Source organism: Athene cunicularia (genome assembly GCF_003259725.1).
Source record: "Athene cunicularia isolate RWA chromosome 19 unlocalized genomic scaffold, athCun1 chr19_part1, whole genome shotgun sequence".
Taxonomy (NCBI): domain Eukaryota; kingdom Metazoa; phylum Chordata; class Aves; order Strigiformes; family Strigidae; genus Athene; species Athene cunicularia.
In genome coordinates, this window is record NW_020799124.1 from 8,139,034 (window position 1) to 8,154,026 (window position 14,993).

Consider the following 14,993-nt stretch of genomic DNA (forward strand, 5'->3'; position numbering starts at 1 on the left):
CGGCTGCGGGCACAGGCGGGGAGCACCCCGGGGGGGAGCCCGAGCCCCCCAGCACCACCGGCACGGGGCGCAAGGGCCTCTGTCCCCCTGATGAGCCAAGAGCCAGGTCGAGGGGAACCCCCTGCCCTGCAGCAGCGTGGCCTAAAGGTCCAAAAGCTGGCGCCTGCTGCCACATTCACACTGCGGCAGTTACACTGATAAAGTAGGAAATAAATAATTTTTAAGATGCTTCATTCACAAGGTAACCAGTGAAAAAGTAATCTCTGCTTCAGTATGTGCATCCGGCTCGTTTTGGCAACACATGTAAGCGCTCTCCTTGCCACCACCTCCTGCAGACCCTTTGCCTGGCACCCAGGATGGCTCCGAGCTCAGAGAATTGCACAGCCAGCCCCAGCAGGAGGAACATTTTTGCAGTCGTGGAAGGATGTGGCTGTTTCACAAAGGCAGAACCCCAAGAAGGGAGCCAGCTGCAAGGCTCCCTCTGTATACAGCAGCTGAGCTTGTGTTTATAGTCCTTGTACATCCCCATTTGGTAACTGTCACAGACCCCAATCACTGGTCTTTCAGAGTCCCCTTCCGAGCCCTGGAGGAGAACCCAGCTCACTGACTGGGCAAGCAACTCATCTGAGCCAAACACCACAAGGAGGGGTTTAATTTTTAAGATGACACAACTGTCTTCCTCATTTTTTTACCCTCAGATCCTGCAAGCTCACAACAGTTCCTCCGCACCTTTGCTGTTGCGCGGCCTTCCAAAGGCACTGAAAGCAGGTCTCTTGCTGGGATATCCTAGGGGCCCAGGGCTTCCCCGTGGGCTCTGCAGTGGCAGAGACCTCTGCCCCTCAGGGGCAACACCATCCCTGCACGATGCTGCAGCTGGAAGCAAGATATTGGGAAAACGGTTAGGTTCATCCCCCACCCGCGGGTGAGGACCTACCCCTTCCCCCACGGTGCCCACCTCCAGAGCCTGCACACAGAGATAAATAGCCCCTGGCTGGAGCCTGTAACCAGACAAGTTTAGACTGCAAATGAGGCTCCAGGTTTTTAAGCAGCCGCTGTCATTAATCACTGGAGCAAATCACACAAGGAGGCAGAGGTGCAGTTTACACTCCAGCTCGGTGCAGCCTCCCTGGGGTTGCCCCACAGCTGCTCCTGGGCTGTCCCAGACCTAGCTGGAGCAGGCAATGGATCAGCGGAGCAGGCAATGGATCAACACTCTCTGGGCTCAAAGGGAGCTCAGAAGGGCTGGTCCAGCAGCTTCGGGCCGCCAAGCCCGCTCAGAAACAGCCACTATTTATTTACAAAAAACCCTCAGTGCCTGAAGCTGGGACATAACAGGACCTTCTGTCCCCAGTGCTGGCTCACATCAGCCTGAACACCTTTCCCTTCAGTCTCCCCCCACCCTCAGGAACGTCTTCCCTTCTCCCACCCCCAGGAAAACACAAAGCTCCCCGCAACTCACCCTAGGATGCTCAACCACTCAGCCATTTTGCTCAGAGTCAGTCCTCAGGAAACCTCTGCTCAGTCTGACAGGGTAACAAGAAAAGGGGTTTATACTCTGGTCTCTCCTCCTGGTAGGGCTACAGACTTCATCAAATTCACCCTTCTCCTGGGAAAGCAATCAGAAACTGCAGCACACACAAAACGCTAGGCAGTTCTCTGAGGCTCCCCTGACGCTTAATCTGGGTGATCATCCTCAACTATGTGTGCACAGCCAAACTGGGTGCAGCTTGACCTGGCAGTTTATTGCAGCTCCAGGCTGTGTGCTGGGAGCCTGGTTCAGCCTTTTGTCCCCAAAACATTAAATTCCCTCCTGTGACAGGCTGGGATAGATCATTTATCAGTATTTAACAGCACTGAACAGCACCAGTGGCTTTCTGACCCATTTTCCTGGCTTGTATTAGCCCCTTCAGAAGCTCTTTGTAGTCTTCAAGTCTTAATTGTCCAAGGGCATTTTATTTTTGATTGCATGCAAAATTTGCTGCTTCAGCCTTCACTGACTTTGCAAGACCCTAGGAGATATTAAACACAGGTGATTAGACAAGACATGATTCTGGCAAAGTATTCAAGACATCTGTAGGAAGCTAATGTTCTTCCTATTTCATGAACAGAGAGACTGGAGACCAGAGGTCAAATGACTTTGCTCAAGACTGCAAAGAGCTAAAGGCAGAGCCAGAAACAGAGCTCAGATCTCCAGGCTCCCATTACTTCTGCCCTGTCCCTAATGCACACTTGCTTCTACTCTGTATGCCTGATTTAAAATGAAAATGAAGAATTAACTTCCAAGCTGTTTTTGGAACGCAAGAAGAAAGGGTGATATTGTCTACTGTAGGGGGAGAATTAAAGATGACATTTCATTTTAGTCCTTTGGATATGCATAATATAATCAAACACAATAGCAGTAACAAATGAATATTTTTTCTCCCCATGGTGCTTACGAGTGCAACATATTCTAACAATTTCTCAAAACTATGTTGATAAATTGGAAACACAGTGATGGAGGTAACAAAGACAGCCAACAAAAACATAATCCATTCAATTTATCAGAGGGACTAGCTATGAGAAAAGAAATCTGAACAGTTCTGTTCTTATAAACCAGACATAATATATTTCAAAATGTAAAGCTACACTTTTATTCCTGTGCATAAGCATGTTAATTAAAGATTTGCCCAGGCAATTAGGGCTAAATAACTTATTTGGATGTATTTCACCAATTCAGTTCAAGATGGGAGAGGCAGGGTGGGTACTGGAAAGCCACAATGCATGGAAGCACCAGGAGAAATAGCCAAGAGGCAAGGGCCAGGTCTTCAGTTTAACAATACTATTGGTCTGGAGTGTTTTTCAGCTTCCTAGTCCATTGGGCACACCTGAGACATAAGACATCAGAAACTGTTTTGTGAAAACATATATCTTTTCTTTAAACATATACACCACATGCAAGCCAGCCAATACATGGGGTGGGGGGAAATACAGACAATAAAAGGAACATTCAAAGTTTAGTCTGATTTTTGTTCAGTTGCAAAGGAAAAAAATGAAATTATACAGCAAAAGAGGGATTTTTTGTTTTCTACAATGTTCTCAGTTTGAAAGGTGGCTCAAAAAGGTAGAAAAGCACTGTCATACCTGTAAGTGGAGTCCAGCTCCAGAATTGACATGCCATCTCAACTGTTCAGCACCACGTACAGTACTACAGAAATCAGTAGTTAGCTGAAAAAGAGAGTCACAATGTTGTTAGAATCATGGCGAACAAATTTTGAAAGGCCCATCCCTTGGACTTTTGAGACCTCTTTTCATGTGGATATTAAGAGGAAGAGACCAAAGGAAAAGCAGCTTTGTTCTAGTTGATAAAACCTTGTGGAGCTTTAGAATTATGTTAGAATTAAGTTAGAATGTAGTCATTGATACAACCATCTAAAACCAAAAATAATGTGTATAAACACCTTCTAGCTTCTTAAAATGCCTAGATTATTTCATTATGATATAACAGAGCGGTCAAGGAACCTTGGAAAATTAAAAGAGATGGATAAGAGGTTAGTAACAGTAAGAGTTCAAGACCTCTATTATAAATTAAATTATCAGATGACTAAGGTTATTGTAACACATCTCTTACTGGGGAGTCAAACCAAGCCTGAGCCAAACTGAAAATTTTAGAGGACTGTGGTGGTTTTTCTTTTAAGCTGGGAGGTAGCTAGTGTGTGAAAATTTATTGAATTTGACCTGGAATAAATCAATCACAGCTGAAGTCAACATGGAATAGAACTAAAGAAACATCTGACTTACACAAGCAGTTTAGCATACAGTAAACGTGATAGACAGGGATATTGTGTGAAGTACAAGATATGATCCAGAAGTCACGACTCTGGCAAAATTCATTGACCTTAGATGAGAATTTTTCCTGAGTGAAGCACCTGTGTGGGTATTATAAAGTAATATACTGGATAAAAGAACTCAGTTTGAAACATAATTCAGCAGATGGAAAATGTGATGACTCAAGAGATCAGCAAGATCCACTATGTCCAATGGAATTATACATAGAGTATGATTGGGTCCTGGGAAAAATAATTTATGTCACCTTTGATGTTAGGCAAAAATTCTCCTAACTGGACATGCACTGAAGCGCTGATCTGCACAAGCAAATCAGGTGAACACACCCTTGCTCTACCAGACTCACCAAGAACGCAGGAAAGCAGGGGTTCACACAGGTGTGATAAAGCCAAGGCACAAATAGCACCAGGTCTAATACACTCCAACCTGCCAGAGTAGAAATACATTCGGAAGCAGCCAGGAAGGACTGGACTGCAAGAGTTATCTAATCCCTCTTCCTTCTTCCTGCTAGAAGGCAGGATCCATTACACATGATTGTTGGCACAAGCTTTTCTGCCTTGTTCTGAAAGAACTCAAGACAGAATCTCCCTGTGCTCATCCGAAAACATATTCCAATGATTTGCGCTCTGTGCTGGTAGTTTTTCTCAGCATCCAACCTCAGTCTGCTTTGTTGCAATTTAAGCTCATGATGCCTTACTTTCTCCATTATGGATGTAGAAGACTATTCCTTCTCTCTTTGAACAGACCTTTATTTCCTTAAAGTACTTTTAAAAATATTTTAACACCTCTCCTTGCTTTCTAGAAGCAAAACAATGGCAACTTCTTCAGACTTTCCCCGTAGGTCATATGTTACACAGTTCTGATCCTTTTTTGGTATCCTCCTCTGGACTTTCCAGCTGGTCTACATCTATCTCATAGTATGGCACCCATAACCTATACTTCTGTGCAATACCTCTGCCCTGATGAGGATTTGCCTTTTTGACATCTGTATGTCATTGTTAACGCATGTTTACTTTGGGATTCTCCACCTCTTCTGTAGAACTGCTAGCCTGACTTTCCCCCATCCTGTATTTTCTAGTTAAAATTATTCCTGCCAAAGCATAGTGCCCTGCAGTTGTCCTTAATGAGTTTCATCTTATTTCATTCAGATCATATCACCAATTTGTCAAGATCACTTGACATTTTAATCCTGCCTTCCAGTGTTCTTGCATTTGGTTCCAGCTTTGCCTCATCTACAGATTTAATAAGCATGCTCCATCTTCCATCACTGAGGTCACCAAAGAAAACATTGGGAGGTCTGTCTCCATGTCTGTATTCTCAAACTATGTTCCTGTTCATTAACTGTTCATTAAACATTATTCAGTCACCGAGGGCTGCCGGCTTGCTTGATGCTGTACAGGACATAAACACTGAACTTATAAACTCTCCAGACCACAGATGGTCTTGAACTTCTACAACAAACCAAAGTACTTTGTAACCGGCAGTGGAAAGAGCTACCAGATACCAGGCTGCAGTTTTCAATGCAGTCACTGGCTATAGGATATCCATATTCAGTGGTATCCAAATGCTTAGCTGATTTGAAAATCCATCCTGAGGCATGGATTTTCTTTGAATCTCAGAGGAGCAAGGACTTTCATGACCAAAGAAGGTCTCAGTTTTGGACTCTGGCCCTGAAATCCTCCTGCTTCTCTCATTTTCCCCATTGGGCCCAGGTTGTCTGACTTGAGTGACCCAACATGAATGGGAGTCTTTCTGCATTGTGTGAGTGGGCTCACACCCCTCCTGACAAAACACACAAATAAAGGCACACAAAACAAATAAAAGAGGATTTATGGAAATAAGCACCCTCTTCCCAGCTCCTGCACACCCCAGAGGTTGTGCCACCTGCCCTGTGGAGCCAAGGAGCGGAAGAACTGGGGGAGATGCAAGTGGGGAGACTAGAGTACCCTTTCTTCTACACAGCAAATACGTATGTTCCAGCCATATTTTTTCAGCCTTTACTGATTTTTCAAATCTCCTAGGAACTTTCCCTGTGGGCCATGACAATGAGGCCTAACCACAATAGTCTGCTTTTCTTAGCTGGCTTCCACAGGCCCCTGAAAAGTTGGCTATAGTCCTTCAAAAGTTTGTGGGCTGCAAGCTTAAAATCACTGCACTGTAGCCATTGTACAGGGACACCTCTGCAGCATGATGCTGCCCAGCTAAGACCTGAAATTGCCTCCAACATTTTCACCTTAGGTGTCTGCTGTTCAGGTGGATTAATAGCAGCCATATGCTTTCTCCCTCTTCTCTCCTCTACCTTGTTCCACGAACTCCTCACCTGCCAGCCATCTGTCTTCACACTGCAAACTTCTTGCCAGCCAGTGCCTTCCTGCACCACCTTTGCCTGTGTTGGGCCTTACCCCACAGGCTCCAGCACCGTGTTTCCTCCTTGCTGCTGGTGTTGCCCAGTGCTTGCTCTGGCATGGCTTTCACCATCTCTGTGTGTTACTGGTAAACAGTCGGCCACAATCCAACTGTCATACCCATATTTTCCTTACAGTTCTATCTTCACCTTGTTCTGCTTCAAAGCACTGCACATCTAGATTCATGGGACCACACTGATAACTGACATTACATATTTCTTGAAGCATTCACATGAGCCTCTCCCTTCTCTGTCTTCATTCTTTTCCCAAGATCCCATTTTTCAAATTAAGTCTCCTTGTTTTCATAGACTTTGTCTGTTTCAATGTAATTAATCCCCTTCATTATTTTAAAATCATTGACTGAATCACAGCAAGATCTCTTTTTAAACAAGATAATACCAAACCTCTTCAGTCTTGCTTTATAACTCAGAGCTGAAAGGCACAGTATTATTCTCATTTTCCCTGCTTTATCCCCTTAATCATATCCTTCTTAGGTAGAGTGAGCAGTACTGAAAAGAGCACTCTGAACAAGAACTCACCAGTGTTTTATGTAATAACAATAACAAGAACTCAGTTCTTACCGTAATGCAACCCAACATCCTGTTCAGTTGTTAGGGTCTGTTTTCTACCGCTGTGTGTTAGGCTGAGAGCTCTGTGGATTATTTAAAGAGAATATTCTCCAGATTTATCAATTTACCTTTATGAACATTTTGCTCTATTCATTTTAAGAGGAGCAATCATGTAAGTAAACCCCAACACTCTTTAGTGGCACTGTCTTGCTCTTTAGCTGGCTCTCTACCTAATCTCCTCTCTTGAATCTTACAGATTCCTCCATGGAAGCAATAAAAAGGCAGCTAAGGTGCTAAATATGAAAAAATCATTGTAGACATTAAAGGCTAAAGCCATTATAAGGCAGTCAGATCCAAGTATTTCTTGGCTATGCACATGTACACTAATGCAAGCTTAGGTGTTCACAGTATATTCTATTGTCACCCATGGACACCACACCTAATGGGCTTGGTATCCCAAATCCAACCCTCTTCTAGGGCCTCTGGGTGGTTTTGTCAAACAAGCTTAGTCTGAGCACCTTCTTGAACTGGTTGCATGCAGATTTCCCTCCCCTGCTCAGTTTCATTTCTAAATGATGCAAACTGGAACTATTAAATTGTACTTTGCAAATATCAGGCTCCTCGCATAGAACACAGATCTCTCTTTCAACATAAAAAAAATGTTCTTCATCCCTCTCTCTTCTCTGTTCTGCCTGAGAGAGATCAATCTCTCTACAGATGCAAAACCAATCCCCAAATAATCCTCTGGGATTACACTGGCTCACAGCCCCTCATGCCACTGGATCTCAGGCAGAAAGGATACATGGGCTGCCAGTCTACACCCAGAAAGGATCTGGTTGTACTAACTCCCTGACCTACCATCATGAAATCTCTCAGTGCAGGATTTAGTGCTTTGTTATATATCATGGCTATTGTAAGGGTAATAGAAATGGAATAAAAAAGATATGGTATAAATAGTAAAAATAATGAAAGACGAGAAGAAAAAAATAAAAGCAGCAAGATGAGATGTAATCGAAAGAGAGAGATAAATTGTTCTTTTTTTGGCAGAAAGGAAATTATAAAGTCTGTAAGATTCTATGAAATGTTTAAACTGATTATTGCCCAAAAAAAGAAATAAAAGCTTTTGACCAGACTAAGGAGATTTTTGGTATGTGATAGAATGGTAGGACAAGACTATCAGCCTCACTGTGTGCCTGGAAAGAAGTGGCTCACAGCAAAACATTTTTTGGCTCTATTCACATCTTTAGTATTTAAGATTGTTGTGAAAAACCCAGCGCAGTGCCCCAACTGTAGGGTGATGCACTATTTTGCATTAAAAACAGGTGTTCAGCTGGCTGGCTTTCTAGCAGAGCACAGTAGATTTGTCCCAGATTTTCTGTACATGATCTCTAGGTAATTCTTACCTTTTTTTTTAGATGTTTCAAGAAAATTAGATAATTATTTTCCATGTTCTGAGCCTTCCCTGAACTGACTGACAATAGATTTACAGAGCTGAGCTGTAGGTCGGGCAGAGAGGGAGTCTGGCCAGCTTACAGAGGAGGTAAGCGGACTTTGGAAAAAGCAGTGCTGCAATTCTGGAGCATCTCTGAGAACAACCACAGCTTATAACGTCTGCCCTGGCACACTGCAGCTATGGCTAGCAACCTACCGAGTGCTGTCTCTGGCTGGGGAAGAGAAGAGCAAGCAGTCTTGATAACCCAACCATTAATTTCCTTAGTTCTGAAGCTGTGTTAGGTAAAAAAACACATTAACTGGAACTCTCCACTGTGTTTATTAATTTTAAATGGCTTTGAGATACAGTTTCTTCAAAAGTTCCTGAATAATCAATCTCCATTGTTCTGTATATATTTGCAAAAGATAACAGCTTCATTAAAATGTAGTGTGCTATTAACAGCAGTAAATATATAGCCTTAAACCTTAAAATGTAATGCAATTAAATAAGAAATATGAACCTAAGGAGGTTAAGTGCAATCAACCACTGACATTTACATTTGATTTGAATTAAAAAAACACACACACAGAGGGAAATAAAGGGCCTCGGTACATACTTGGATAACAGGAAATCCCCTGGATGTAAAAATACTGAATTTAAGAATGAAGAATATAAAGGTCTAGTTCAAATTAAAGATTTTATGACTGAGGACTCCATTAAATCTTTGAACACTTACAGTAAAGAGTTTGGAACACTTCCAGTTCAATTCTTTATGTTCTCACAAATGACAGATTATACTTCTGAACTTCTATGGCAAAAGAAAGAAAGAGGGATTGTATTAATCCATCTAAATCTGGAGCTTGATAATTAAGATGAAAACTATAACAATCTGTGCTTAGGTGAAGCACGGTATTTTTATAACCTGGCTCAAGACAACATCACTAGCCAAGCGAAAAGTAGAAGATTTACATTTTCAAGTTATTGAAGAACAATAAAATAACGAACCAGTTAATACTGCATGGTCAACGGTCTGTACTAAATATGAACTTTTTTATAGTACTTAGTCTACTTCGCTTTTTATATTTCCAAGACATTCCTCATGGTGTTTAAAATACATAGTACAACACACTGCTGCTAAATTTTACCCCTCCCTGCAGAAATGCAAGGATTTTCAATTGCAGCAAGTCTGCAGTGGCAGGCCACGTACAATCAAAGTGCCACTCTTACACAGATGTATTTGTAGCCATAAGGTATTAAGGAGGACCTTGCAAATGAGGAGTTTGCAAGGCAGTCAAGCACTGGAAACTATTGTACTACTTTTCCCAGGTTTCAAAGGGAATCAAGGCAAAATCATCAAGGCTATAGATTTTTAAGTTGGGGGTGTAGAGTAAAGCATTCATCACTTATCCAGGTACCTAAGCAAAGAAGCCAGGATCTGAGATCTTGTTCCAGACTCCTCAAAACATACTAATTACTGGTATAAATCAGTTGTCTCTAATGGCATACTGCCAAGAGTTAATTGAGCCTTAAATGAAAATTAATGTGAGACATCTGAAAAGACAGCTGATTTGGCCCAGGATGTTAGCAGAAACATAACACCTGGAAGGACTGCAGGATTAAGGAACTCCGGTGTTTGGCCATAAGCTCCAAAGTCAAATCAGAAGATGAAAATGAGAGAAAACAAAATCTTCCTGTCAGTAGGATCTCCTCTCCTATAGGATCACATGGCAGTCCCTCTAAAGACAGTACACACTTTTTTGCTTGCCTTCTATGAAGTCATTGAGGGTCTGGCCTTGAGTGAATAAATAGGTCAGACAGTTAATAAATGCAGGCTCTTTCCAGACCAACAGGGGTGGCAGACACCACAGCTGTCAGTAAGAAACAAAACTTACTTTGAAATTTTATATTCAAAACAAAAAGCATACGGGTCTAATAGAAAAGGTTCCATGAGCCCTTGTGAATCACAAATAACAATTATGCTTTGATTGTCCTGTTTCAGTACCTTCTAGTCTACCACCTATAGAACCCTTTTTACCAAACATAGAGAAATGTTTTTCGCCTAGCCCAAGAAGGCTGCCATGCTCTCTTCTAAGAATAAAGGGTGCCAAGCACAATATTTCTCATTTGTCACCATCAGGCTGTATTTCTCTTTGACTGCTCTCACAAACAGATATTGAGAACATCAAATTTAAGAAATCTGACTAAAGGTATGACTATATGTGTGCTTTAATTCAGTGTACATCTGCACAGTAGCTGAAAAAAATGGTCTTATCCTTGTGCCACTTGGCCATATCCCTGCAGGTCCTCACTACCTTCTTTCTGTTAGCACCAGTTTTTTGTGCAGTTATGCAGTGAACAGGTTCAGGGAGCTGATTTTTTTAAAAAAAAAAATATTTTTTTTTCCCCAGAGGCATCAGTCTAGTTTTCAAATGAATCAGCTCTTTCTAAACAGGTAACTGGAAGGAAGCTAGAACAAGAGCTGGGGATGTGAATGGAGGCAATACTACTTCTTTGAGTGGGTGGTAATACAATTTTATGTCATATGTAAAAGAGCATGCATCCACAGTATAAATTAACATTCCAGGCTTTGTCAACAGGCAGTGAAGACTCTCCTAAATAGATGCTTCCAATAGATAATTCAGAATACCTAAATCAGAAGCCTAAAATTAGAGAGCATGAATATGACAAGACCATAATTTCTCAGTTCTGCAATTCCCACAAAGAGTTGAGGCTCTATTTACAAATGCAAATGATCTGAGCTTTAGTAGAAATACTTTTGCTTAATGTTTTTTTCCATGGAAAAATTAAAATTTTCCCCTGTGAGGGGGAAAGAAGACCCTCTGAAGGGCTCTCCTGCTAACACAATAAACATCTGTGGGTTCTTTCCTCTCAAATGCTATTTTTCTAGGGGGTCCCTCTCTGATGAATTAGCAGTGCCAGTAGATCATGGCAAACAATCCTGCATACCACATCTTAAGAAATGGGACTTCTTGGAACAGATCGGTTTGGTCTGCCTTAACACAGGCAAGTTAACACCACATTATCAAATGCACTGAGGTCACCAACCTCCATCAGATGATCTGCTTGATCCTTTTCAGACCAAAAAAAAAAAAAAAAAGCAGCTTGAATTCCTTACAGAAATCTGAGTGCTCCAAGCTGGAAGCAGTAGGCTCGGCCACTCACAGCCCACCCACCTACAGATCAAGATGGACTGGAACAACCTCCTCCATGAGCCAGAAAAGTAAAGGGGGTTGGGTGGTGGGAGGAAGAGTTTCATATTTCATCTACCACTTTTAATAGAAAACAGAACATGGTGGGGGTTGAAAGGAAAATGCCAAATCCCTGGAGATCCTAAGTGTTGGCCTTGCAAGTCAAAACTGTCAATCACACCATGTCCCCTGCAACTCGTACTTCTTGAAGGGAAGGAAAGACAGGAGGCAATGGGCTGGCACGTTTAGCCACTAGGTGTTACTGTTGCTCCACAGATCAGAGAAACCACTTTCGAATAAGCAGAACATCTATCAGACCATCATCTGCAGCTGTACCTTAAGATTTGTAATCCGTAGAAACTAAATTGTACTTCTGGATTCATGTATAGTGACTCAAAATCAGAGCACTTTGATCTGTTTTCTTGGGGGGGTTGTGGAGGTAGACTGCTGCTTCTTGTGTTTTGTTTATACATCACTGTGTAAATGGAACAAGTCAAATTCATCCCTTGGGAATTTCCACTGACTTTGATGAAGGTACAGAGGGAGAATTGGGCCCCTTAAGGCGTCACTGAGTTCATGTCCACTGGTCAGGAAAATACATCGGCCGCTGAGTTGTCTGCCTCCTCTGTGAGCGGCCACAGCTGCACTGACACATAGAGACATTTTAATTAATGCTAGATCTGCTCCCAGCCAGGTGCGTTCCTCGGGCAAGTCATTTAAGCTTTCTCTGCTTTTGTTTCTTCGTCTATAAAATGGAAATGAAGTTCCTCTTCTCCTCTGGGAAGGACTTTGAGGCCACAGATAAATCAGAGCTGTAGTCCTTGAAAATCTGTTGTCATGAACCAAGCAACAGGTTTTGCATGAGCTTTCCCTATTGATTGCAGAATAGGTTTTCTGAAAGACTGAACTGAGTGCTTCTCCCTCCTTGGTCACCACTTTTAAGTGAAACAGACTCATGACAAAGAGCAGCGCTCCTATTCACCCCTGTCAATGTACCTTAATGTCCTGTTTCCGTTTGGTCCTTTTTCATAGCTCTACCAAAACTTTATCCAGGGGACAGCCACACTTCACCCAAACCATTATCATTTACTACATCAGCTAGGCTTTGAACCTCAGAGACATATCCCTTCCCTGAGCTTCTTAAGCAACAAGCTTCAAATTCACAAGAATATTGACTTTCTTCTTAATTTTTTTTAACAGGCTTTAGAGCACAAAAATCAGTGTTTCTTCCTTTCAGTTCTCGTACTCTATGCCTTGCCCCCAGATGAACCAGTATAAATAGAGGATGTAATGGAGGTCTCTGTGTGCACCCACGAGAAAGCTGTTTCTGCACACAGACAATAAATGTCATGCAACACACAACAAACAGGCAGAGCAGTCATTCTCATGGTAAGTCTTGCCATGTGGTTGTACTTCTAACCAAGGCATTATTTTCACACAGAACTTGATTTGAGTGCTCCAGGGTATGTTTTCCAAAGTTTGGAAACATTGTTACACTACATTAAACAAAGTACCAGTACTGAGCCACAAAATCTTATGAAAGATTTTTTTGAGTTGTTTTCATAGGAAAATTTTTATATGCCACATTAAATGAAATATAATGCAAACTTAAAATACTGTTCTCCAAAACACTGAATGATTTGCAAGCGCTGAAATATTGTTTGAAAGGTGACTGGCATTACATTTTACTGCTGCTTCCAGAAAAACCTGTGGGCCTCTAACTTGGAGGCAAAGTCCTCTTATCTGCAATTCAGGCAATAAGTATGACATACCTTGATACAGCAATCGATATGTCTCATGGTCTGAGTTCTCATCGACATTTCTAGAGTTGAAGAATAGTTTTATTGAAATATTATTGATAGCCTGCAATTATTTCTGGCTTTTGAAGGAAGAAGCAGGATCTGTCCATGGAGGAGCATCTGGAGATTATAATTTTTGCTTGCTACCAAAACATTATGGTAGAAAAACAGCCATCTAATAAATGCAAGAATTATAGACCATTACCAGTATTGTCTGGAAGTAGTTCACTTACTGCTCGAGTTTTCTCTCTGCTGCAGTCTAACAAAGAGTTTTAAATAAGTGAAACAAAATGGCCTTGCTGATTTGTGTAAGTGTACTCTCAGCAAACAATACATCAGCAACGAACATAACTTTACCCATATGCCTAAGGCAGATGCTGACACCATCAAATGTACTTGACTTAGATGCCTTTGAAAATGTCACCCTAAGTGGCCTGGAAGCTTAATTCCCACTTTCTAAAGTGACTTCAAACCCTAAATCACGTGAATAAATCCAAAAATTGCAGCCTTAGTCAGCTGTGCTCTCCTTACTCTTCAGTGGCTAATATAAACACACAAAGACCCTATCTGACACTTCATCTAAAAATTAATCCTAATTGCTTTCTGGGCAGCTGCACAAACAGCCAGTTTTACCCAGTTTCAGTTACCTCTTACTCTTTTTTTTTTCTTTCCCCTCTTCTGTTCTGTGGTCCACAATAGGACCCTTTATAACACATTTCTTTTCATGTGCTAGTGGCAGCTAATAACGTGCCAGCTAATAAGAGAGGATCTCCTACTCTCCTAATTTCTTCTCTCTGGGTCACCCTTCCTGTCTTTGGAAGTTATTAGGTCTGAAATGTGGACATTAATAGCTGCATAAAGGATTAACTACAAGCTGCCCCAGCTCACTGTGAATTTGGTCCTGAATCACATGTGGATCTTCAGAAACAGAAAATACACATCCAGTCTGCTACAGCAGAATCAAATTCAGTGCTAGCTGCAACTACATTTTTTATACTGTCTTTGTCCCACCAACCTGAACACAGGGTTTTCTGAACTTTAAAATACTACGTGAATGGTGTGATGCCACTGCCACATGGAACCATCCTAAACTATCCCTATGTAAAGAGTGAAACAGCAAATGTCTCCAGCATGACAGAAAAGACTCTCCCCCCTCAGTGAGAGCAGAGCAATTCTGGTTCACATTTATTAGTAGTACTAGTAATAAACATTTACATTATGGTAGCACCTAGAGGCCCTATTGAAAGCTTGTCTAAAACTGCTATTGTACCTGGGCACTAAACAGCTCTGAAGCAGCACATCTGTCTGACAGATGGTTTTGGTTTTTTTTTCCTTAAAAGCTGCAATGTAAAAAAAGCTTTTTGCTTCCCCTTAACAAGCCTTAATAAGAAACGTCAAGAGCTTGCTTCACTGTCCATTCAAGGAGAACCTGCAGCTAAAATCGCAGTGGAACTTCAGGCAAGGACAGCACTTCCAAGCCGGTGAGGGACAGCAGCGCGGTGTCCGAGCGCTGTGGGCTCTCTGAGTGTGTGCAGGACCCGCCAGCCCGGCCCTCGCTTTCCCGAGGACAGAAAGGCCGCGGGGACGCCTCTCCCCCGAAACAGCGCGGGCGGGAGGATCCGCTGCCAGTCCCGCCCGACGGACGCGGAAGGCGGCCGTCCCCTCAGCGCACCCTGCTGCGGCTTTGAGGCCGTCCAGGCGCTGCGAACCGCACTGCGGGCAGCGCGCAGAGCCCGAGCGCCGCCAGCCCCGCCAGG

General features: G+C 42.5%; 1 protein-coding gene across 1 annotated transcript in view; it reads right to left on the minus strand.

The window, feature by feature from the left end:
- The window catches only part of COL26A1 (collagen type XXVI alpha 1 chain), a 180,410-nt gene extending 177,256 nt beyond the window's left edge, over positions 1-3,154 (minus strand). The window contains exons 1-2 of the mRNA XM_026861666.1: positions 3,121-3,154; positions 1,460-1,523 (exon numbers count right to left, since the gene is read on the minus strand). Of these exons, the coding sequence (XP_026717467.1) occupies positions 1,460-1,485 (26 nt within the window). The 5' untranslated portion in view covers positions 1,486-1,523; positions 3,121-3,154. The remainder of the gene's footprint in view (positions 1-1,459; positions 1,524-3,120) is intronic.
- Positions 3,155-14,993: the final 11,839 nt, after the last annotated feature.